We start from the raw sequence: 26,547 nt of genomic DNA on the forward strand, positions 1-26,547 counted from the left end.
AAAAGAATGACATGTCCTAAGAGGTGGGAGAGAATCAGAACGAGTTGGCAGGAAGGGCCATATCCAGGAGCTGTGCCCTCAAAGTCGCGGAGGAATTTTTCCTTGGGAACGGAATAGGGGTGCTGCTCGGTGGGAGACTTGGAGGAGTGTCACCCAGAAGGAACTGTACTGCACCTGGCTATCCAACTCTGGAGTGACAGGATCGCGCAATCAGACCACGGTAAGTGCACAACAGATGACACAATGCCTCTTATTAGCCAGCCCTTCACGTCTCAAGCTACGCAGTGCCATAACCCAACCCCTATCTGTCACTCCAAGACCCTAACTTGGTCACTCCACAGCCCTGCCTCCTCTCGTGTCACATCCAGCCGGGCTACACCCCATCACTCCACGGGCCCGCCTCCTCGCCTGTCACCTCTGGCCCCGCCCCTCCTCTGTCATTCCAAGGCTCCACCCCTCTCCTGTCATTCCCTGACCATTCCTTCAGCTTTCACTACGGCCCCACCCCTTCCGGCAAGTCAGCTCCGCCCTTACCCCCCGCTTTTCTTCAGCGGTTTTTGCTGACCCCGCCCCTTCACACATGGCCCTACCCACTATTGGATGCCTAGAGCACGGCCTCTAGCCTCAGGCTCCGCCCTCACCCGAGGCCCCGCCTCTAGGGTCGACCTGTTTTCCCCGCCCCGGCACCCGCTGCGACCGCAACGGCGACCAAGGTGCTCAGAACTTGTCGCGATGGGGCTTCCCGAGGAGCGGCGCAAGAGCGGCAGCGGGAGCCGGGCTCGCGAGGAGACTGGCGCCGAGGGCCGGGTGCGGGGTTGGTCCCCGCCGCCGGAGGTCAGACGCTCGGCGCACGTCCCCTCTCTGCAGCGCTACCGCGAGCTGCACCGGCGTTCTGTGGAGGAGCCACGGGGTGAGGCTGGGCCCGGGCGACTCTTGGGGGCGCCAGTGAGCAGGGGAGCGGGAGTCCAGGGGGACTTACCAAGCTCCGTTAGAAAGAGAGATGGAAGGTCCCTGAGGGAGAAGGAGAAGGGATTCGAAAGAGATGGCGTTCGTGAGAAGAAGGAGGGATCGTGAGGCGAGACTTCCTAGAAGTTGGGGGACTCTCCGGCGACTTGGCAGTTTTGTGAAATACGAGTTTTCATGAGGAGATGCGGGTTCTGTGAGAAGAAGCAGGGGTTCGGTGAGGAAAAAGTTCCATGAGAAAAAGAGCCCTTTAGGTGAAAGGAAGGGCTCCAAGGAGCAAGGGTGAAGCTTGAGGGAAGGAGGGCCCTGAAGAGAGAGAATTACCTTTGCCTGCAATTCAACAATTGCCTCCCTCAGAACTTTAACGAATGCGCTCATCTCATTTTGCTCAGCGTCAGTGCAAGATCTGTTTCCCATCTAGGAGTCCTGCCTCTGTGTAAAATAACAGCAATCCAAAAATATAATTGTACAAGTTGTCAAGATGCCGATTTTTTGGTTGCTTCTGGGGTTTTGTTTCTTTGATTTTTGTTTTAAAAAAATAAATTTGGACCTAAATTCTAGTAACTCAGATTCTGAGAGATAATTCTTTGCCTTGACACCATTCTTAAGAGTCAGGACAGTTTAGGATGCAAAACCAAATCCTGGCCAGGCCTGGCGCATATGCCTTTAATCCTAAGCACTGAGGAGGCAGAGGCAGGTCTTTGTAAGTTCAAGGCCAGCCTGGTCTGCTTAGGTGGTTCCAGGACAGCCAAGGCTCCATAGTGAGACCCTGTCAAAACAGAAAACAAATAACAATAAAATCCCACCACCACATCCTGGTTGAGAGGCAGAATATTTTGTAATAAGGTAAACACAAGCCACGAATCACGCTCAGAAAAATACATAAATAGTTTTGTTTGCAGTCTTAGACAGATTTCAAAAACCTATATTGAATTTATTCATCTCTAAAATAGGAATAATAACACTAGATTCATAGATTAGGAAGTCTGAAGTGGGTAATAAAGGGTCCATTATCGAATATTTGATACCCAGCAGCCACTAAATAAGTAATGATTTGTTTAACAAAAAATGTGGATGAGGCAAATACTAAGCAATGCAAAATAGTATTGAGTCAAGTGTGAAGTTGTTCATTGCTACAAGAAGTGTCCAACTTTCAGCCCTTGGGTGTCTTTCCCTTCTCTTTCTGTGTATTTTCTTCTATCACGACATCCCTCTATTTCCCTGGGGTAAGCTGGTACTACACAGCAATTCCTATTCTATGGATATAGCCACACACCTTGTTTTTTACTTATATTTTGTTCCCAAGTTTCACAGGACTACAGACCATTTGTGTTTCACACACCTTGATGATATTATACTGAACAAGTTTGTGAGGTTTACTACCAAACCTGATTTCTTCCTTAATTTATTCTTTCTTGACATAAGTTTCTTTTTTTCTGGTAGTGTTAATGGCATTATCCTAAACTATAAATTTCTTCTGTCATCATCTTCTCATATCTCTTTTATACCTTATGAATTATTATTGTTTACTAAGCAGTATTTCAGTTTTATTTGATGTGGGTACAACCCACTTTTTATAGAGAAGGAAACTGAAGCTTAGAAAGACTAACATACATACAGTCATAAAGTAAGGCTTTCATGAACTTAGGATTTAAACCAATATCCACTTGACTAGAGAACCTATACTCTGAATATTATGCTATTCTCTGATTCCACAATTTGTGTTTTACCAAATTCTGTCAAATACTACTTCAAAATATCTCTCAGATTGACCCTTTCTTCCATTCTCACAGGCACTGTCAAGAAAGCAGGAAGCAGTCTCCTAATTTGTCCCCTCCTCCCTAGTCTTAACACCTTCAATTGTTCCAGCAGACGTATCTAACACCATTAGGCTGATATGCCGGGAACATGGCTTTCATATGTCATTGTAAAAAATGTTCTGTGCATGTGTGTATATGTGAGGGTCTTGGTACATAGTCCTGGCTGGCTTTTTAAAAAAATGGTCATTCTATATATATATATGAAACTAGTTTTTATGACTTTTTAATTGTTGGACTTTGGAGTTTGTTTTAAGGTGTGTGTGTGTGTGTGTGTGTGTGTGTGTGTGTGTGTGTGTGTGTGTGCATGTGTATGTGTGTGTGTTGACTAGAGGACAACTTTGGTGGCTCAGCAAGCCCCAGAGATCTACCTGTCTCTGCCCTCAATGCACTAGAGGGACAAATGAGTGTCACTATGCCATATCCTTGTGCTTGTGTGGCAACCATGTTATGGACTGAACTATTTCTTCAGCCCTAGTTTTATTATTTATGAATTTTTTTGTAGTCAGTGTTTCATGTAGCCCAGACTGGCCTCAAATTTCCTGTTAGCTAAGGCTGCCTTTGAACTTCTCTGGCTCTACCTTTGAGGGTATATATGTATATATTTCTAAAATTAAGTTAGCAAATAAAGCTTCTAAAAAGTTTTATAGCTTCTCTTTGCTAGACATTTCTTACAGTGTTGCTGATGTATAAAAGTATCTGATTCCATAGGCAGATCTTATGTAGCCAAGCATAGAGTTAAAATTTTTTTTTAAAAAAATTCTTGTTTTATAGATATACATATAGTATCACCTTGGGTTTATTTAATTTTTTATATCCTTACTAGATTGAAAAGTTGCATACCATGTGATTTAGCTTTCACATATATTGCCTTGTCCCACTATGCCAAATTATGAATTAATTCCTGCTGATATTTTCGTTATTTTCAGTGTTTTAGCCTCAAATAGTTTCTCTATCATAAAATAGTTTCAAACCTCACTTGGTTTCATCTCATACCATTTTCATTTGATTCCAGAGTAAAATATATACCTATCTTTTGAAAATTAGCGAGAATGTCTTCTCAAGGAAATTCAAATCTTGACTTAGTAACCTGTGAAATCATACTGTGCTAGGCACTGCATGGATATGATTTAAATAGGTGGTAAAATCTGAATAGAAATTTTTGAGAGAGAGAGAGAGAGAGAGAGAGAGAGAGAGAGAGAGAGAGAGAAAGAGAGAGAGAGAAAGAGAGAGAGAGAAAGAGAGAGAGAGAGAGTACTAGATACAAGGTCTTATATAGCACATGCTGGCTTTGAACTCCCTGTGTAAAGACTGCTCTTGAACTCCTGATACTTCTGCCTCTACCTCCCAAGTGCCTAGATCATAAAAGGCATGTGCCATCACTCTTGGCTCTAGAGAGTCAGCTTTGAGTATACAAGGAACAATTTGGGTCAACATTTGGGAATAGCCTGTAGGTGGGAGGGTAACAGATGACTAGGTTAGATGGATAATGAGTTCTAGGACAGGGTGATTGTAACTTTGTCCTGTGCATATACTAGTAATCCATCTGATGATAAATATGTTTGATACTTAGTGATATGTGGACATCTCTTTTTGTTGCAGAGTTTTGGGGAAACATTGCCAAAGAATTTTACTGGAAAACCCCATGCCCTGGCCCATTCCTCCAGTACAACTTTGATGTGACTAAAGGGAAAATATTCACTGAGTGGATGAAAGGAGCAACTACAAACATCTGCTACAATGTGCTGGATCGAAATGTTCATGAAAAAAAACTGGGCGACAAAGTTGCTTTTTACTGGTAAAAATATTTATAATAGTCTATGGCAGAGAACAATCTCAAATTCATATAGTGCTTTATAATTCACATTGTGCTTTATCATTAAATTTTTAAAAAATATTATTAAAATTAACTAATTGCGTGTGGGTGGCATGTGAGTGTGAAGGTCAGAGGGCACCTTTCAGAAGTTGGTTCTGTCATTCACATTGTGGGCTGTAGGGATTGAACTCAGATCATCAGGCTTATGGACAAATGCCTTTTACCTGGTGATATCTTGCTACCCCATACCTGCAACTCCAAATATCTTGAGACAGAGTCTTACTGTAAAATCCTGGCTGGTCTGGTATTTGCTATGTAATGAACACTTGTTTTAAACTTGCAACAACCCTCCTGCTTCAGCCTCCTAACTGATGGAATTACAGTTGTATTCATCCACACTGGACTGTCACAAAGTACTTCAAATTCCATAAACTTACTTGGTGCTTACAGTAACCAAAAGAGTAAGCAATGGATCATTAATTTGATATTTCAGTGAGGAATAATAAATCAAGGAAGTTACATTATTTTCTTCAAATCACATAACTACTGGGTAACAGGGGCCAACATAAAATCAAGTGGCCCTCCCAGTCTCGGTTTAAGGTTGCCGATGAGGAGAATGGGTATATAGAGAGAACAGGACTTGGTTGCTTTTTTTCATTCTTGTGTTGGAACAAAAATTGAGAGTTATGTTTTTACCAACTCTGTCATTGTTATCATTACTTTTTATTGAGTTAAGTCTTAGATACTATGTTTAGCAGCTTAAGAAATAACATATTTGATGCCCACAGTAACTACAATAGCCACTATGCCTGGCAAGATTTCTTTTTAAAATATATATGCTTTATTAGTTATTTGAAATCTCTTAAAATATATTTGGTCATATTCAATTCCAATTCTTCCCCCTAATTCCTCCCAGGTCTACCCACATGCCTGCCCCCTCAGACTTGTCTTTGTGGGACTCCAGTGTATGTTAACACTGTCTCTAATAAGTAGTATTCAGTGAAACCTAATTTGCAGAGCACTTCATTAGTAATCTGCAAATTTATTTCCAGTGCAATTAATTCTGTGGCAAGATACCCTTACCTGGCTTTTACACAGTCACTTGTTCAACAATAATTTTTAAATATACTGGGTACCAGGGCTGGAGAGAGATGGCTCAGTGATTAAGAGAGCATACTGCTCTTACGAGGGACCCAAGGTCAGTTCCTAGAACTCACAAAGAGCAGCTTAAACTGCCTATAACTCCAGTTCTAGGGAATCTGATGCCCTCATGTAGATGCCACAGGTACCTGCATTTATATACTCGCACATGCATGCGCTCGCACGCACAGACACACTTAATAATAAAAGTTGTAAAAAGATAATAGATACTTAGCCTTGTATTAGGTGTTATGAATACAGAGGTAGAGAAATGGGAGAGAGTTCCAATGGGCAGTTGGTTTTCAATTCTTTTATGTTTAAAGTAAAATAAACTACAAATGGATTATATTTGTTATAATAATAAATAAAATAAAGTACAAAGATGCCAGATATATAGTTGCTTCCCTTCGTTGGGCCCATGTTTGTGAATATACTTCACCACTTCCTCTTCCTTATCTTCCACTTCTTTTTCTACTGCTGCTGCTTTTTATGGTATTGGAGATTAAACTTTTGCATGTGCTAAGGAAGAACTCCACTGAGCCGCACTCCCAGCCCCCTTTAATTGTCTCTAAAGAAGAGCTTGGCCTCTTGTTATCATAGATGAGAATTTAAATCTCAAATACTCCTCTAACTTCTTTTACTAAATATAATTTTTAAATTAACTTCAAACCACAGTCTTTATCAGAGCAGTGTAGTAAGTGTATTAAGATGGTGTTTCCTCTTTCTTTTCTCTTTCTTTCTTTCTTTCTTTCTTTTTTTTTTTTTTTTTTGAGATAGGGTCTCACATATCTCAGGCTAGCTTCAATAACTGTGTAGCTGAGGATGACCAAGAGATTCTGATCCCTTTCTCTTTACCTTCCTCTACTACTCTACTGTGTACTGGGATTAGAGACCTGTACCACCATGCCCAGTTTATGCTGGGCACTGGCCCATGGTGGGTAAGCATTCTACCAGTGGAGCTACATCCCAGCCTTTGCATGTCCTTTCATGTACAGATTTTTAGTTTTCTCTGAAGTCAGCAATTACCTACCATCTTTTTCTTATACCATTTGCCTTTATCATATACTCAGAGCTTCCCAAACTTTTTAACATGTATATGCTAAGACCTTCTTTCTCCCCATCCCCACCAAGTCTTCTCTGTTAGGGTCCACCTTTTTTTCTGCTTTTTTTTTTTTTTTTTATTGATGCTTTTAAAAAAAAGTTAGTGACTTTTTTTTTTTTTCTTTTCTTTTTTTTTTTTTTTAGCATTTGAACCCAGGGCCTTGTGCTGTAAAGGCAAGCACTCTTCCACTAACCTATATCTCCAGCTCTAGGATCTTGGCTATTTTGGCCAGGACATTGTGAAACTCATTATATAACTCGGTTTGCTTTCATACTCATGGCAGTTAAACCCACAATTTTGTACATGCTATGCAACTGCTCTACCTGCCTCAGCCTCTCAGATATTGAGATTACAGGCATGAGTCATCATATCTGGCAAGTTTTCTTTTCTTATCACTTGCTTTTTCACTTAAATAGTATCATTTAGATGAATGTAATATTATTGCCATATCACATTTGTGGTTCCTTTCTTGTATTGGGACAACATATTTATGCACTGAAGTAATCCACAAGGAAAATAACACTCTTTAGAATGTATTCTAGTTAGCTAAAACAGAACCACCCCGAGGAAGAATTTGGCCTTTTACTTTGACTTGGCACATAATAAATGTTTATGGAATTATATTATTTTTAGAACTCTATGTGCCTGTTAGAATCTACATAGGTCAACTTTCTTTATAGATTAGCACATCTAAGATTAGCTAGAGAGGGAAAATGATTTCTGAAAGGGTTGTATACCTATTTGAAGATAAAATGAAGACTAATCTCAGATAGTTTTACCAGCCAACTATACTTGTCTTTACTATGATACTGACTTGTTCAAATTGACATTAGACTGTGAGAGATAAAAAAGAAATTAGCCATACTAGTCAAATAAACTTATTTTCAAATTAAAATTTAAAAACCAGATTTGTTAAATCAGTATTAAATGTCCCAGGTATTATAGGGTTTACCTTCTATTTAAGGAGACTAAATAGATATTTAAAATTCCCTGTTACCAAAAAGTAAACAAAAAACTAAACAACAGCAACCCAAGAGGTAGAGGCAGAAAGAGGAGGAGTTCAAGGCCAGACATGGCTACAGAGATAATTTGAAACCAACCTGGCTGCGTGAGACCCTATTTCCAAAAACCCAAAGCAAAAAATAAAATATACATAAAATAGCTTTTATATTATGGAGTTGTCAATTGAATAAAATTAAATAGAATAACAAACTCATATATCTAGTATCCTGGGATGGTGAAAGGGCTTAGTAGATGTTAATCACTACTGCTGTATTTTTGGACAGCAAAAACACCAAGTGTCACCAAATGGTCATCTCTGAAACCTTATACATACAGATAACACTAAGCAGACTCAGTAGGTTGTATATATGTATTTATTCACATACATAAAATAATAAGAATTTTAAAAGAGAGACCATGAATTTGAGTGGGGGTATAGAGGGGATATTGGAGGGGCTGGAGGAAGCAATGAGATGTAATTATACTTTAATTTTTAAAAGTTGCAAAAAAGAAATTGGATGAGTAACAAAACAAAAGTCAATGAGTCTCTTTAGAACAAAAGGTTTATTATGCAAGGAACAATTTATTTACTTAACAAATACTTGTTGAGAATTTACTATATGCCAGGCACTGTTCTGAACAAAACAGACAAAATTCCTTTCTTTATGGAGTGTAAAGAGACAAATAGCAAACAAACAAAAATATGACAAATAGTGGTTGAGGATATGGCTCAGTTAGTAAAGCGTTTTCCTTACAAGGACTCAAATCCAGTCCTCAGAACACACACACACACACACACACACACACAAACATGCAGACACATAAACAAATGTAACTGATAGTAATAAATGATATATACAAATATAAATCATTAGGAAAGAGAATGACAGTACAGATAGGATTGATAAAGAAAGATGCTTTGATAGGGTGACATCATTTGGGCAGAGATTTGAAAGAAATGATGCAGAATGCGATGTGACAATTGGGCTAGAGAAATGTTCTAATAGATGGAAGAGCAAGTGTGTACTGATGCTTGGTGTGTCTGAAGACTGGTAAGTTAGTATAGTGCAAGCCATGTAAGGAGAGGGTCAGGAGAAGTATTGAGGTCAGCAGGCTGTTAGATCATTTAAAACCATGAAAGCCAAGGTTGTGGCTTCTTATGCGTGGTGAAATGGGACCGCACTAGACAGTCTTAAGCAATGGCATGGTGATGACTTGTATTATACTCAGGATCCGTCTTTCAAATTGAGAATAAAAAGTAGAAGCTGTGAGTCCAATTACAAGGCATAGTAGAAATCTAGGTGAGACACGTAGGTGGTAGTTGCAGTTGTGAATGTTGTTAAAAGTACTCAAAATATGGATCTATTATGATCAAAGAGTCCATGGAGTTTGCTGTTTTGGAAGGTTTTCAGCCTGCTGACCTCAACAGCAGATAGTGGGAGACCACTACTTCTGAGATGTTAAAAGACTCTTATAAACAAGAACGATGTGGCCACAGCTAGATTTAAGAAGGTTAACCTGAAACTGGGCCAGGTGGCATACACCTGCTCTCCTCACAATTGAGAGGTGGAAGTGGGCACATCAAGAGTTCAAAGCCAGCCTCAGCTACACAGCAAGTTTGAAGCATGCTTCAAATGCAAAAAACAAAAACAGAAGATGTGTGTGGTAGCAGGAGTGTGAATCAAGAGAACTGAGAGTTTGTTATTCAGGGTAGCCATACCTAGACTGGGTGCTGTAGACAGGGAGACAGGACCAAAGTCGTTGGGTTTTGGTGACTGCGACCTTTCCTAGTGTAAACTAGAGATAGAACTCTAGTGCATATGACAAAAATATCAGTCATCAACCATTATTCCCACTTTCTTTTCATAAACCTTATTCATCAAGGCTGGTCTTTAACTTGCCATGTAGCCAAGAATGCTCTTGAGCCATTATATAGGCTACATAAAGAAACCACTTACTACCTCTCAGTGTCCTTTCAACATACCAGTTCTCACTCGTTTAGCTACCTATAAAATATTTCACTTGTTATCACTCCCTGAATAACTATCCGAATATTTTGTGACTGATTATTTTATTAATCATGTAAATCATCACTAACATTTCTACCTACCACACTAAGACAAAGATAGTGACAGAGAAGTTACAGGCAAAGTCTTATTTTAGAGGACAAATTTAACCCTTGCTCTAATGAGCATGTGCCTGTGAAAGATTATATATTTAACAGAATTCTTGTTTCTTACCTCTCTGTTCCTTTCTTTTATTCATACTTACCAATAATAGTTTCCTTCCTCTAAGTAACTGAAATAATATCTTTCTGTTCCATTCCCATCAACAGCTTGTTCTCTCTTACCATGTGGGTTCTGGAGTTCAAACACAAGTTGTTAGGCTTGGTGGTGAGTGCTCTTATCTGAAGAGACATCTCACTGGCACAAGATGGCCCTTTAAAAAGAGCTAATGTTTAATCTAGCCATCCTAATATTTATTTGGGCTTCTTTTATTTCTACTTGAATTATGTACATACTTATTAGAACTTCAAAATTCCTTATCAAGGATCTTTGATCTCTAATTCCTTTGAGCGTTTTACTTCAGGATCACTTTTAGGGTTCATGGATTCTCCCTGCTTCTCAAATTCTGACACCTTCCCTAGACATTAATGAGTTCAAATTGGATTCATTCCTTAAACTATCCCACATAAGAAACATAGAGCTCATACGGCTATGCAATATGGAAAGTAAAAAGAAATTGTTAGATCTTTCATGGTTTTTGTTAACTGTTTTGTAGTTCTTAACATTTTGGAGCTTGTGGCTCAGACAGTTTGAATGACTTGGCCAGGGTCTTAAAGTAATTATAACTTATTCTGGAAGCAAGAAATTTACATTCTATCTTCCAGACACCATGCTTCAACTCCTACAGCCTTTGCTTTTCTGACACTTGGTAATTTGTCTATTCAGTAGTTTATTAAGAGAGTAATAAACAGCCGGGCAGTGGTGGCGCACGCCTTTAATCCCAGCACTTGGGAGGCAGAGGCAGGCAGATTTCTGAGTTCGAGGCCAGCCTGGTCTACAGAGTGAGTTCCAGGACAGCCAGGGCTACACAGAGAAACCCTGTCTCGAAAAACCAAAAAAAAAAAAAAAAAAAAAAAAAAAAAAAAAATAGAGAGAGAGTAATAAAAAGGAGCTGCTTTTAGAAATATCAACTACTATTTATAAAGCTAAAGATATTGAAGTGAAATTTCAACAGAGTAGTATCTTTTCCTTAACTGAGATACACTTACTCATCAAATAATTTTCCACTGAAAATTAAACATAAATATGTTAAATTAAACATAAATATAAAATATGTAAACACATAGTTTACATATTAACTTGAGAACAAGCTTAGAACAATTTATAGGAGATCAGCAGAGAGGCACTTTTGTAGTTCAGGAAAGAATCGACAGTAGTGATAATGATAGAAGTCAAGGAAAATGGGCAGATTTTTGTATATTATGAAAGCAAAGTCAATAGATTTAACAAATGGGCCTTATATGTAAGTATAAGTATAAGAATAAAGTAAAAACATATCTCCAAGGAAGGCCAGCAATATTGTTCATCAGGTAGTGGTGCTTGCCACTAAGTCTGATTACCTGAGTTTGACCCCCAGAACCCACATGAAAGAATTGACACCCTCAATTTGTCCTCTGACTTCCACACATATATTGTGTCATGCATATGTGTGCATGTGCACATATACTGTAAATAAGTAAATGTTAAAAAATACATTTAAAAAAAGAATATCTCCAAGGAGCCAACCATGTTGTAAATGTGTATAATCCCAACACTCAGGAGGCTGAAACAGGAGTTATGAGGCTAGGCTACACAGAGCAACTGTGTTTCAATAAAAATCAAGGGGCTGGAGAGATGGCTCAGTGGTTAAGAGTACTGACTGCTCTTCCAGAGGTTCTGAGTTCAATTCCCAGCAATCATATGGTGGCTCACAACCATCTGTAATGGGATCTGATGCCCTCTTCTGGTGTGTCTGAAGAGAGAAACAGTGTACTCATATCCATTAAATAAATAAATAAATAAATAAATAAATAAATAAAATATAAAAAAACCCAAAAAGACACATCTCTTAAGTTTTTCCCCATTTGTCTTATCAATTGGAAAAAGATGAAATGGAGTTTCCATTATTCTAGATGGATAAGAAAGATACTTGGAGAAGTTTTGGGAAAAAGACCAGAACTTTTTGTTTCATACTCAAGCATATAAAGTTGTAGTTGTGACAAGTGTTAGAAAGTCACTGATGGGTTCAAGTATGAAAAAACAAACAAAAACAAAAAAAATTTTAAAAAGAGGCAGGCGGATTTCTGAGTTCGAGGCCAGCCTGGTCTACAGAGTGAGTTCAGGACAGCCAGGGCTACACAGAGAAACCCTGTCTCGAAAAACAAAAACAAAAACAAAAAATCAAGTATGAATACAACAGATCAGATATATATTTTGAAAACAATAAACATTATTTTAATTATGAGTATATTTACAAAGATAAGAAGGCCAGCCTGAGGATTTGTAGGTAGAGGCCTTAGTTGCTTTGGGATTTTAAACAAGTACTGACATCCTTCTTGAGGTTTAGTTTTCTCATCTTTCAAATAGAGATAGCAAATCTTGTCTGTCCACCTCAAAAGATTACAAGGGAGCCAGGTCTGGTGGAATAGGCCTGCAGTCTCAACTGCTCAAGAGAATTAGTCAGTCGAATTGAGAGTTCAAGGCCTGCTTGTGTTGTAGAATAAAATTTAAGTCCAGCCTGGTAAAAATAAGAAGGTTAGAGCTATAGCTTAGTGGTAGTGTGCTTTTATGTGGGCCCTAGGTCCAGTCTCAAATATGATCAACAAAACCAAACAAAACCAGAAGAACTGCCACAAGGATTAACTGATGTTTAATATGTATAAACATACTATGACAATTAGAAAATTATCACAATGACAGAAAAGTTGCAAATACAATGAAAATAACCTTTCCCTGAACAACTTGAAGGTAATATAAATAAGAACTGTCTCCTGTATTACTCTAATATGACTCTCAAAACAAGGAAATCAATATCCACATGTCACTTGCCATCTAATCTTTTGACTCCATTGCTGCTTCATTGAAATTGTTCCAGTAATGTCCTTTATATCAAGAGAGCTCAGCAATAGAATTATATATAATATATGCTGCTTTGTCTTTTTAGTCTCCTTCAGTCTAGACTAGTCCTTCAGTTCAGTCTTGACTGTCATGGTCTTAAAAGGCTATCTTTTCAGTCTTAACAGACAACAAAATGTAGCCTAGAGACTTAACTAAATTGGTTGCTATTTATTTTATACCAGTAGTTGAGATATATTTATAGAAATCTATTCAGTCATACAGGCCTCTTACTACTAACTTTAGCATCAGCTGTTCTTGATGACTAAATAATTGAAGTAGTCCCAGAACAACCTAACAACTTAATGTATATTAAGTTAGAGAATCTTAAATATGACATCTAGATTTAGTGGATCAATCCATAAATATTCTACTAGACTCTAGCAGCAGGTTTTTAATTTTTTTGATATTTATAAATATTTATAGATAGGTTTTAGATAGTACAGTCCATAGATGGTAAAAGAGATCTGGTCTTTGTTTTCATGGAGCTCACAAGATTGTCAGCTGCAATCTTGTTTAGAAACGAATTGTTAGGATCAATGTGAAATAAGGAAACAAAGAAATGCAAAACAGGAAATTATTTCAAGGGAGAGTGTGTGAATGTGCAGGGCATATCTCCAGGAACAAATGGCCACACATATGCTCCCATGACTCTTGGCAGTGTCAAGGAATTTTTTTACATTTATTTATTTGTGTGTGTGTGTGTGTATGCGTGTGTGTGTGCATGTGTGTGTGTGTGTGTGTGTGTGTGTGTGTGTGTGTAAGCCAAAGGACAGTTTGTGGGAGGCAGTTCTTTTTTTTTTTTTCTATTATGCAGGTTCCAAGAATTGAACTCAGGTTGCCAGCCTTGGCAGCAAGCACCCTTACCCACTGAGCTATCTCACCATTCATCAAGGATGTTAAAGTTGAAATCTGAGGTCTTTCTTGCTTGATTGAGGTTGCGGGTCTTTCAGGGAGTTGTCAGCATTTGAAAAGATCACAGTGATACTTTGGTTGCTGCAGTGAAGCAAATAGTCTGGAATTCAAAACCTTGACCCTAGGTACAGGTTTACATTTTAGTCCCCTATGTGATCTTGGCAAACTCTTCCTCTGGAGTTCTTGTAATTTTAAAATGAGAATAGTAATATTTGTTCTACCTACTGCTAGGGTAGTTGTGAGGATCAGGTTAAAGGTGACCTTTAAAATTGTTATATAGTGTAGTCATGTGAGGAACCAGTTGCACCTGGATTGATTTACTCAACATGTGAGGCGGGTATGGCATTACTTTTCTTTGATCTCTGTATCAGCTATGTTTTCCCTCTACCCTAATGTAAGCAAGTATTCAATTACCCTACAAGTTTCATACTGTAAATGCTCCAGGATTAAGCCCACTGACCCACTGTAGCAATGCATTTGTTGACATGACTCCAAATTCTGCTTGTTTCCCTCCTCTTCCTTTCTGCATCTATATGTTTTCTTTGAAACCAATTTAGAGAACTGGCCCCCTACTACTGAGAAGGAGAAAAGAATCAACAAGTTTAAGATACACAGAAGTTATCCAGTCTAGCACCAGCTACTTCCCTCTTCCAGCCCTCTTTACCTGTATTATATTTTACAGAGAAAAAAAAAAAAAATAAAGGCCGAGTTGTGCAAATTCATCTATTGGATTAGGGATAAACAGTAAATGTAGGTCTAGTAACTCCATATTCAAAACTAGGGGATCCTGCATTTTTGTATGTAGACGTAAACACTTGAAAGTTGTGCTAGAAATCCAGGACCCCATCCCAGGCTATTTATTTTTATTTTATATGTATGGGTATTTTGCCTATATGTATGTATGTATGTATGTATGTGCACCACACGTGAGCAGTAACTGTAGAAGGAAGAAGAGGGATCAGATACCCTGGAATTAGGCTTACAGATAGTTGTGAGCTACCATGTTGGTGATGGGAATAGGACCTGGGTCCTCAGGAAGAGCAGAAAGTGCTCTTAACTGATAAACCATCTCTCCAGCTCTGCCAGCCTATAATCAGAATCTACAGAACATAAAACCTATGAATCTATATTTATAAGATTCTCAAATAGTTGTTACATGGGGATAGAGTACTGAAAAATGATTCTTTCAGCACTGGGGTTATAGATCAGCTGAGAGCACATCACCTAGGACATGTGAGGCATAGGGTTCAACTCCTCCATAGTATAGGAGAGAAACTGGTGGTTTTAAAAGCATAGGTGAAGGGTGGCTGTGAAAGAGGATGGAAAAGAGAATTCTCTCAAGGTTTTCTAATAGATAAGTGTGTTAGGAAAGATTACATACAGAAACTGAGGAGCTAGAATTTTAATCTCTTAACATTTTTTGGCTGAGCGTTGGTGATGTACCAGTCCTAGCATTCAGGAGGCAGAAGCAGACAAATCTCTGTGAATTTGGATTCTTTTTTTAAGATGTATTTATTTATCTTATGTATATGAATACACTATTGCTGTCTTCTGACATACCAGAAGAGGGCATCAGATCCGGTTACAGATGGTTGTGAGCCACCATGTGGTTGCTGGGAATTGAACTCAGGACCTCTGGAAGAGCAGTCAGTGCTCTTAACCACTGAACCATCTCTCCAGCCCGAGTTTGGATTCTTTTAACCACACAGTTCTCAGGGATTTAACACATTGGTTTTCTTCCTTGACCCTTTCCCTGCTGGCTTTGGAAATATCTCTCTTTGGAAAAGCCATGTTATTTAGGAGGAAAATGTCTTGACTAGATAGGCATTTATAATATCACATTGTGACCAATGTGATGACTACTAACCACAAGTTAATTTATATTTAAAGTAAGACTAAATAAGTGAAATTTTCTATTTTTCACTCACATTTTAAGTGTTTACTTGTCATAAACTAATGACAAGTGGCTACTGGCTACTATGGTTGGATAGCACCACTTTAGAATGATATAATGTGCTAGGGAACCCCAAGGCCATCACTTCCTATTCCTGTGCCTTAGGGTTCTCATATGGTGGATATCAAAAGCTCCATTCTTTAACTTTCTGGGTGGAAGAAATATAATTCAATTTTGAAGATAGGCCTCCCTCTGCCTTTCAGTCTTTCTGCTACAGTTAGAGTGGAAGTAAACCCAGGGGAACATTAGACTGGTAATTTGTCAAATTATGTTGTTTCCATCTCCTACTCCCTTGGCGGAAAGGGAAAATGACCTGAGGGTATGCTTACATCAGAGTTCCTTACATTTGTGCAACGCTTTACGGGTCATAGAACTCTTTCATGTTATCTCTTCATTTTATAGTTTTGAAGTATTATTTTTTGTAGTATTTTTGTTGTTGTTTTGGTTTGGTTTTCAAGACAGAGTTTCTCTGTATAGTAGCTTTTGCTGTCCTGGAACTCACGCTGTAGACCAGCCTGGCCCCTAACTCACAGAGATCTGTCTGCCTCTGACTCCTGAGTGCTGGAATTAAAGGCGTGCACGACCATGACTGGCTTGAAGTACTCTTCTTCTGCCAGGCATGTAATGGTATGCATGAAATCTCATAACCCTCGAGGCTGAGGGGATCTTGGGTTACATAGTGAGACCTGGTTTCAAAAGACCAAGGCTTAGAGTTGTAACTCAGTTCTAGAGCATTTGCCTAACATGGACAGGGCCCTGGGTTTGATCACCAATACTACTAAAACTAAAAAAGAAGTTAAATTCCTTACAGTTAATCTTCAAGAATATAAACTAATGAGGAATTTATAAAATGAAAATTCCAACAGCAGTGTGATGGTACACACCTATAATCTATCTCAACATTCATTGGAGGATTACCAGGAGTTTGAAGCCACATTAACTGCATAGGCAAGACTCTGTCTCAAAACCAAAACTAAAAAATACCAAGGCCACATTTTCTAGAGAATGATCTAGCACAAATAGTTGCTAGAGTTGTCCTGGGCAAACTGAACAATCCTATTCCTAATCCTATAGTGTGTGTTTGGGGGGGGGGGGGGTTTCTTAGAGTCTACATTCCTAAACAGCCAATTTTCTTTCAGCTATTTGTTATTAGTTTGGGTGTCTGCGTTTCTATGATGTGTACATGGTTATATGTGTGCAGGTGTATATGGAGGCAAGAAATAACACTATGTCTTTTCCTGTTGCTATTTTAGTTTTTGAGACAGGGTCACTCACTGAACCTGGAACTCACCAATTCAGACAATTCAGTGAGACTAGCTGGCTAACAAGCCCCAAAAATCTTCATTCTCACCAGCACTGGTATTTCAGGAACATGCTGCTACACCCAAATATTTTAGTGGGGACTGGGGCTCCAAACTGGGGAAGATAGTAAATGAGCATGGGTTGTCCTTTCTATAGAAAGGCTGGTGCAATTGGAGCCTTAGAAAGGAGATTGAGAGAATGGCACAAGATGAAATAGAGGAAGAGACAAGCTGTGGGAGTTTGTTTTTTTCTTCCTTATGTAACAGAATCAGTTGATGATTTTTAGGCAGAAGGCTATCTAGTCTGATTGATGTTTTTAATTGAGCATTCTGAATGATGTGTAGATATGACGGGGCAAAAGTGAAGTGGGAGATCAGTTTGGAGGCCATTGTGTCATCCAGGCAACAAATGAACGTGGCTATAGCTAGGTGGAGAGAGAGAGAGAGAGAGAGAGAGAGAGAGAGAGAGAGAGAGAGAGAGAGAGAGAGAGAGAGAGAGAGAGAGAGAGAGGTGTTGAGCTGAGAAAGGCTAGGGTGCCCCTCAACAGCTTCTTCTTTTTTTCCCCAGATAAATGCCTGGTTAGTGCTCCTCTCATAACAGGTTTGACTTCTTATCGAGTATTTGTTCTTTGCACAGCCTGGCTCACTAGGGTAGAACGTCCCCACAAATGGTTCTTTGAATAAACCAAACTTCCCATTTATCTTTTATTGGAAAGCAAAGTATTGGCGATTTTAGTGCATGCTGGAAAAGTGCCCAGGCCTACCACCCATCTTCTTTCCAGTCCTTTGATCCTATTTTATGCTTTACTTGTAGTGGTGAGAAATTAATATCATCAATCTGATGCTTATTTTTCGAGTAGAAAGAGAGGATCTCTAGTCTTCTCTGTTAATAACTTATCAGTCTTCTAATAATTTGACCATGACCTTGAGTACCCTATTATGCTAGTCTTATTTGGAAGAGGCAGAGAAAGGACATGACTCTTGCCCTCTGGGTGTAATAGGAAAAGATAGACCGTACAAGTGCAGTAAAAGGTTGTGTGTGTCATGGTGTCACAAGGAAAATAAGGTGAAGGAAACTGGAAGAGTGAAAGAATTTTCAGTTTGGGCGGTAAGTGGAGGAAAGGGGGAACTAGAAATGATTTCTTAGAAGATGTTCCTTGTGAAGGGTAGGAGTGTCTGTCCATAAGATGGTCAGTGATCGCCTCGCTGAAAAGGCAGTGATGCTGGCAATCTTAGCACTTGGGACACTGAGGCAGGACTGCTGTGAGCTTGAGGCCAGCCTAAACTACATAATGAGTTCTACTCCATCTTGGGCTACAAAGTGAGTTCAGTCAAAATAAACAAAAGAAGCCAACATTTCATCAGTGATTCAGAGATAAAGAGCATGCCATGTGGTCATCTGGGGGAACAGTGCTACAAGAAGAAGACAAGGATTCAGGGATTTATTGTTTTTGTCAAGCACTAAGGCAGCCAAGTGTATGAAGCAGAGTGAACAGGAAAGAAAGAGAGAACAAAGTACATGAGGGACTAGATAGAAAGAGACTAGATCATGTAAGAATTAATAGAATTGGAAGGACTTGGACTTTGACTCAAAGCTGTATGGGAACCAACCTGAGTGTTTTGAGCAAAGAAGTAACACCTCTGTCTTATGTAGCAGTGGTTTTGAAAAGGACAATAAAAATAATTATGAAAACATTATATATGTATGTACATATAGCTAAATTTTAAATATTTATTGGTATGTATGTTCAGCTGTGCATGTGCCCAAGGAGAGGAAAGAAGTGTTGGCTCCCTGAAGCTGGAGTTTTAGACTGTTGTGAGCCACCTGATGTAGGTGCTGGGAATAGAACTTTGGTCCTTCGCAAGAACAATATGTGTTCTTAATCACTGAGCCATTCCTCCAGCATATGTGCAATATTTATATTGGTTTTTTGAGACAGGGTTTCTCTGTGTAGCCCTGGCTGTCCTGGAACTTACTCTATAAACCAGGCTGGCCTTGAACTCCGAGATCTACCTGCCTCTGCCTCCCAAGTACTGGGATTAAAGGCATGTGCCACTACCTGACTCCTATATATATATTTTTTTAACTAACGGTGGATTAGTTGGAGGGTGTGCACAAGGGCTAGTTTGGAAGAACTCTCTGGAAAAGATCCCCTGGAGGAGGGACATGAGAAGGACCGTGTACTCTGTGTTATCTCAGTAATCACATGGCCTTCAGGTAAAGGGCAACTTTACTGCAGGTCAATTTCCCAATCAGTAATCTGTCAGTTAAATCTCTCATTAACAGTTATGGTTGGTTTCCAGTGTTTTAAACTTTTGAAAATTAGTTATTAGTACTTAAAATTTTAGATTCTACCTTTAAACAGAATGGCAACACTGAACCATTGAAAATTGAAAATTGATTTAACTGGTTTAGGTACTGGTTCTAGATTTGTTAAGTTTAGGTACTGGATGGGTCCTTTTGCCAAAGCATGTATTGTGCTTTCTAATTGATTTCTCTACTGTTAACACTAAACTAAGGCTAAATATAATTCTACACATATTGTTGTTGTCATAGAGAAAACCTAAGAGAAAGGGAAACAATTGTCTCCATCAAAAATTTTAGTTATGTGACTTACTTCATTCATTTACCTGGACATGATTTTTTTTCCCCAATGTGCTGAAAGTTGAATCCAGGATCTTGTAAATGCTTGAAAAATCCTCTGCCACTGATCTACATCTCAAACCCAGTCCCTGTTAATTTTTGATCTTGAAATTGTCAGTGTGGAAGCAAGAGGACTGGACTCTGAGTTCTTGTACCTGTTTGTTGTTGTTGTTTTGTGTGTGTGTGTGTGTGTGTGTGTGTGTGTGTGTGTTGGCAAACCACCCTTTGATCTCAATCATAACTAATAGTCTCTTTAAATCTTAGAAGTAAACCAAATTAACTGTTCTGTTAAGAGTTCAAAGATGCTAGTGGGCTTTGTATCTTGAGAAGGCCAGTTCTCATTCCTTCCCCCTTCTAACCAGCCAGGGTCCCCAGCCTGGTGTCTGTGACAGAGAAAGAAGACACTGGAATGCGTAATGTACCTATATCAATAATGTACAGCTTGTGCCATAGCCAAGGAGAGGAACACACAGTGGTGTGTGTGTGTGTATGTGTGTGTGTGAGCTGTACACATGTGTTCCCATTCATCATCTATCTACCGAACCTTATTCTCAGTGCTAGAGATATAGCAGTGAACAAGGCAGGGCAGGTCTCTGCTGTAATGGAGCTTATAGTCCAATAAAGTACATAAATAATAACCCTGGCTGGTTAGAAGGGGGAAGGAGTGAGAACTGGCCTTCTCAAGATACAAAGCCCACTAGCATCTTTGAACTCTTAACAGAACAATTAATTTGGTTTACTTCTGAGGTTTAAAGAGACTATTAGTTATGACTGGAATCAAAGGAAGATTATTTCAAGTAATGCAAAGTTTTATGAAAAAAATAAAAGCAAAATGATTTGATGAAAAGTTTCTTAAAAAGGAAAGCTGTGCCTGTAGGTGGGATTGTAAATGTACTTTCAGACAGCCCTGTGTTTGAATTCTGAGTACATATATTTATACTTATTATCGTTTGTATGTGTGGCCCAGTGGCTTTTGTGACTAGAATGTTTCTATATTAGTATATATGGTCTTATTCAAATGCATATACAAAGGTGAGCTGGTATGTGATACACACTGGGGACTCATGCACGAGGACACACGTTAGCATTCATGGAGATGTTTTGAAATTTCTGTAGCATTTGTCAGTGGGCAGCTTTTCTGCTTCTGGAATTCAGGGACATTTGCCAGCTTCCTCTTACTCTTGTTCCGTCCCATTTTAGTAAGCTTGCTACGCTTGGCTTCTCTCAGCCCTAGGAGGGTTAAAGCCAAGGAGAAGATAGCAACTGACTCATCAAGCCAGAAGCTGGACAGAAGCTAATAATTTCTGTGTAACTTTTCTCAGTAAGAGAAGGCCTGGCATCCTTGCCTGTCCATGTCCCTTACACTGTGAGGAAATAGTCCTGACTTGAAATCAGAAGATCTGAGGATCTATTCTTGGCTCTGTCACTTATTATTGTGTGACCTTGGCTGGCTAGTTCTCTCTAGGTTTCAGTTTCCTCCTTCATAAGTACTCTGGATAGAAAGGGGGAGGGAGCACAGATGGTTTGTTGGGGATATTATATAGTATTGCATCTGAAAAAGGAAGAGGAACATTTTGAGTACAAGCAATGGTATGGTGAAAAGTGTAGAAGGGCAGATGGCTCAGTGGGTAAAGGAGCTTGCCACCAAGCCTGATGACCTGGGACCCACAAGATGGTGTTGAGTCCTCTAGGTTGTGCTCTGGCCTCCACACATACACCATAATATGCACCCCTCCAAACAAACAAACACAGAAATGTACAATGGAATTTAAAATGTGGAGGTAGGCATGAGCTTTGTATAAGGGAAGCCAGAAAGAATACACTAGAATAAAATGTAAACTTACCACTCTTACAAGGTCCTACCTGATTTGGCTGATGCCTAGCTCTTGTTCTCATCTGTTACTGGCAGCATTCCAGCCACATTGAGTTTCATTGTGTTCTTTGAGTAGGCCTCAATGCCTTTCTGCTTGATGCTTTCTGTGTGCAGAGTATTCATTCTAAGAATTGACATGGTTACCTATTTCTTACTGAGGTCGTAACTGAAATAGCACTTCTCCAGGACTTCCCTAGACTCTTATCTAAAGTGGTTATCTCTTAATAGTGATCAATGTATAAAATGCACATATCTTTTGGCCCTAAAATTGTATTTCTAGTAATTCATTCTATGGATATAGTTGCAAATGATATATGAATAAAGATGGCCATTGAAGTATTACTTGTTAACTTAATTATAACATACAAATAGTAAATAAAGAGCATGAAACCATTCTTGATTGTGAATGGTACCAAGCCATATGTTTACATTTTTAAAAAGCAAGCTGAGTTATACATGTAACGTTTGTTCAGTTTGTTTCATGTACATAATAATTAAAGGCTAAAGCTGTATCTCAGTGGTAGAACACTTGCTGAGCATGCCTGAAGCTCTGGTTTACAACCCTATACACACACACACACACACACACACACACACACACACACATACCCCACTACCCAACTGCTTGTGTATGATGGCACATGCCTATAAAAGGAACCCTTGGGAATCTCTGACAAGAGGATTGTGATATTAAGGCAATCTTGGGCCACATAGGTTTATATAGCCTCTTTGCCTCTTTTTTTTCTTTTTTTGTTTTGTTTTGTTTTGTTTTGTTTTGTTTGAGACAGGGTTTCTTTGTGTAGTCCTGGCTGTCCTGGAGCTCACTCTGTAGACCAGGCTGGCCTCGAACTCAGAAATCCACCCGCCTCTGCCTCCCAAGTTCTAGGATTAAAGGCGTGCGCCACCACAGGTTTATATAGTCTCAAAAAGAAGTAATAATTAAAATTCCATCATTTGAATAGAAAATTAGAATATGTAAGAATACATGCACAGCCGGGCCGTGGTGGCGCACGCCTTTAATCCCAGTACTTGGGAGGCAGAGGCAGGCGGATTTCTGAGTTCGAGACCAGCCTGGTCTACAGAGTGAGCTCCAAGACAGCCAGGACTACACAGAGAAACCCTGTCTCGAAAAACAACAAGAACAACAACAACAACAAAAAACAACAACAAAAATACATGTACATAGACATCTTTATCTAACAAATGTGTCCCTTGAGTAGAGCACCTTTTCCTAACCCTTACTACCCCATGCTTGGCTAGACTGTAAGGAGCTTATCTCTTTAAAGTCTAACATCTTAAGTTCAATTTTTAAGTTTTTGCCTCCATTGGTATCCTAAGGATCTTATGAATGATGCTAAAAGTATAGATGTCCTTTGAAGTCATTATATTGGTCACTCCACATAAGCTCTCCATACTAAGAGTGGCTTTATCTTCCCATTGTCTCTAAAAAGTTATACAAAGTATCAGTAACAGTGGTTGTCAGCAGGTCGGGTGATCGGGAGATGATTGGGAGGAACACTTATCAGTACATACCTTTTTATGCAATATCATCTATATTACTTATTAAAAATCATTAAATAGCAGAGGAAAGTGAGAAAAATATTCTTATATCTAAATTCACATGTAATCATGGTACTTCCTTTGTATGTGTTTGTTGTTGTTAAAACAAGGTCTCATTCTTTTAGCCCAGGTGGGTCTAGAACTCACTGTGTAGCCCAGGCTGACCTCAAACCTTTGGTAATCTTCCTGCCTCAACCTTTTGAGATTCAGGATTACAGGACTATGCCTTTGTGTCCAGCTAAAATTGTGTATTTCTAAAAGATATTTTTTCTTGTCATTCAGATTTCTATCACTATATTTTATTTATTTGTAATATTTATCATAATTTAAAATTATCTTGGCTTAATTGTTGATTGTATATTACCTATAATATCATTAGCATACTAGCTCCACAAAGTCAGGTATCTTGTACATCTGTGTCTTGTTCTGCACATGCATTTGGCATTGGTAGTTATTGAATAAGCAAAGAAAGAATGACAACTCCCCCCCACCCCCAAAACAAAAATGTCCAAACCTAGGGAGTCAGGAGATAGAATTTATGTTATAGAAAATGAGTGACATTTTCATTGCTGTTGTATTGAATTTAAAATTACATATATACCTTTAATCCCAGAACTAGAAAAGCAGAGGAGGTGGATCTCTGTGAATTCAATTCCAGCCTGCCTGGTCTATATAGTGAGTTCTAGGCCAGACAAACCTACATAGTGAGACTCCATGTCAAAAAGAAAAGAAAATTATTTTATTCATTACTTTATTTAATTTATTTACTTATAAATAAAATCTCATTTAGCGCAGGCTGGCCTGAAAGCCACTGTGTAGCCAAGGATGATATTGAACCTCTGATCCTTACCCCTCTCCCTCTTGAGCACTAGGATATGAGCATGTGCTGCCTGCCCACTTTATTCAGTGTTGGAGATTGAACCCAGGAGCTTCATGCAAGTTAGGCAAGCATACTACCAACTGACTATATTCCCAGCCTACAGAGTGTTTTTTATTTTTAAAGATGTTACCTCTAGAATTAAAAAGTAAGTACATTCATTTCAGAAGTTGTTTTATTTTTATAGTAAAAGTAATTTACTTACTTACTTATTGGCTAAAGGGTTTTTAGCAAAATGGCATCGCATGTAAAAGTGCCTGTCACTAACCTGATAACTTGAGTTTGATCCCCAGATCCCAAATAGGGTAGGGAGAGATCTCTGATTAACACTTTTTGTTCAGTCATCAGAAAAATAAAGATTTATATATAAAAAAAAAAACCAATCATGATCTGTGAAATCAAAGTAATAGAACTATTTCAGCCTAGAATTGTCCAATCCAAGGAAAAGAGAGATGGGAAAGCAGCACATGAGGCAGGTGTGAAGGCTCGCACCTGTAATCCCATTCTTTGGAGTCAAGAGATAGAGAGGAGAATTGGAAGCCTGAAGCCAGTCTGGGCTGCATAGTGAAACCCTATACCAAGACAAACAAAGGGAAGGGGGAGGGAAGGAGAAAAAGAAAGCCAATGAGATGGCTAAGTGGCTAGAGTGTTAGCAGTGCTACCTGAGACCTGAATTCAATCCCTGGTCCTGTATAAAAAGCCAGATGTGGTAGTAGACACCTGTAATCGCAGCAGTCCTGAGTGAGATGGGAGGCAGAAACAGGAGAACTACCTGGGAGCTCCTAAACCAGCTAGCCTGGAGTACACAGCACAGCAGAAACAAAAGATACTACTTCAATAGGGTGAAAGGCAAGAACCAACTCTGACCTCTACATGGGCACCATGTAGATATTTTAAAAAAATATTTAAAAAAAAAACTACCAATGAAAAACAGGACAAAGCTCTTTCTGCCATCTTGGCACATGTTGAGGCCTGCTAGGAATAGGATTATTATTTCTTCTTCTCCTTCTTCTCCTTTTTTCTCCTTTTTCTCCTTCTTCTCCTTCTTCTCCTTTTTCTCCTTTTTCTCCTTCTTCTCCTTCTTCTCCTCCTTCTTCTTCTCCTACTCCTTCTCTTCCTTCTCCTTCTTCTCTTCCTCCTCTTCTTCCTCCTCTTCTTTCTCTTCCTCTTACTCTTCTTCCTCTTCTTCTTCCTCCTCCTCCTTCTCCCCCTTCCTTCTCTTCCTTTCCTTCTCCCCCCTCCCACCTCCTTTTTCCTCCTTTTTTTTTTTTTTTTTTTTTTTTTCAAGACTGGGTCTCTCTGTATAGCCCTGGCTGTTCTGAAACTCACTATGTAAGCTAGGCTGGCCTCAAACTCAGAGAGAGGTCTACCTGCCTCTACCTCACAAGTGCTAGCATTAAAAGCATGTGTCCATCTTATGGGAAGAGAACTTCTAAAAGGCAAATATATCTGGAATACTATGGGGTGAGGTCATTTTTGCTAGCTATAACCAAGGTTTCTAGAACCAAAGAGCTCTTTTTAAAAATCAGTAATAGTTATGCTTGAGATGAAAATGAATTCTATCTAGGCAAGAGTTGTGCTTATGTGTATAAAGCAAAACACAGCAGAATTACTCCTGTAGGCAAACTGAATAAAACCAAAGTAATCTGGAGAAAGATAACTGAGGCTCATGGAAACAATGACGTGGTTTGTGCCAAATTCCAAAGCAATTTTCCTACAAAGGTCACTGGACACAGAGTATGTGTGGTGCTGTACCCCACACAGATGTAAATAAATAAAAGTGGGCTTGTGCTTTTGTTTTTTGGGGGGAACAAAATAATCAAACTGTATTTGTAAGGATTTATGTGTAGCACAGGATAACCTTGAATTTAAGATCTAGCCTTCATCTCCTGAGTGTTGGGACCAAGAGATGTGTCCCACTTGCTTGTCTTTTTTAAATGACTCTCTTTGCTCCCCACTGCCTCTACAACCCACATTTTCTGACACTTGGATTGTCAAGGGCTTCTCACATGCCAGGCAGGTGTTGTACCACTGAGCCATGTCCTCAAGTCCAAAGGTAGTGATTTTCAAGTTGTTTGTTCTATCTGTAATAAAGAAGCAGATTCATAGTGTTGTGCTTCAATGGGTAGCTCCACACCCATACTCATGCAGATGTTAAACTCAGTGGGTCACAAAACAAAAGTGGATGGCATAAAAGTGGGAAGGGAATTAATAAGAAAGAAAGGTGTCAATATTGGTAGGATGGGTGAGCGGGGTCAGAATGTATTTTGGTCCTATTCAAATTGCACTCACATGGCAGCTCATACTCCTCTATAACTCCATTTCCAGCAGGACCTAATGCCCTCTTCTGACCACTGAGAGCACCAGGCCATCACATAGTGTACATAATACATGCAGGCAAAATAGTCATACACATAAAGTTTC

The 26,547-nt window shown here is 39.1% G+C and overlaps 1 protein-coding gene across 3 annotated transcripts in view; it reads left to right on the forward strand.

Annotated features, from left to right (window-relative positions):
- The first annotated feature begins 661 nt into the window (after positions 1–661).
- The window catches only part of Acss2 (acyl-CoA synthetase short chain family member 2), a 40,783-nt gene continuing 14,897 nt past the window's right edge, over positions 662–26,547 (forward strand). The window contains exons 1-2 of one of the 3 annotated variants that reach the window (XM_034494185.2): positions 662–910; positions 4,383–4,578. In XM_034494185.2, the coding sequence (XP_034350076.1) occupies positions 733–910; positions 4,383–4,578 (374 nt within the window). In that variant the 5' untranslated portion in view covers positions 662–732. Of the gene's footprint in view, positions 911–1,059; positions 1,181–4,382; positions 4,579–26,547 lie in introns of those variants that run through there. The other 2 variants (XM_034494186.2, XM_076930058.1) reach the window with 2 other exon arrangements.

The sequence above is a fragment of the Arvicanthis niloticus genome, chromosome 2, assembly GCF_011762505.2.
Source record: "Arvicanthis niloticus isolate mArvNil1 chromosome 2, mArvNil1.pat.X, whole genome shotgun sequence".
NCBI lineage: Eukaryota > Metazoa > Chordata > Mammalia > Rodentia > Muridae > Arvicanthis > Arvicanthis niloticus.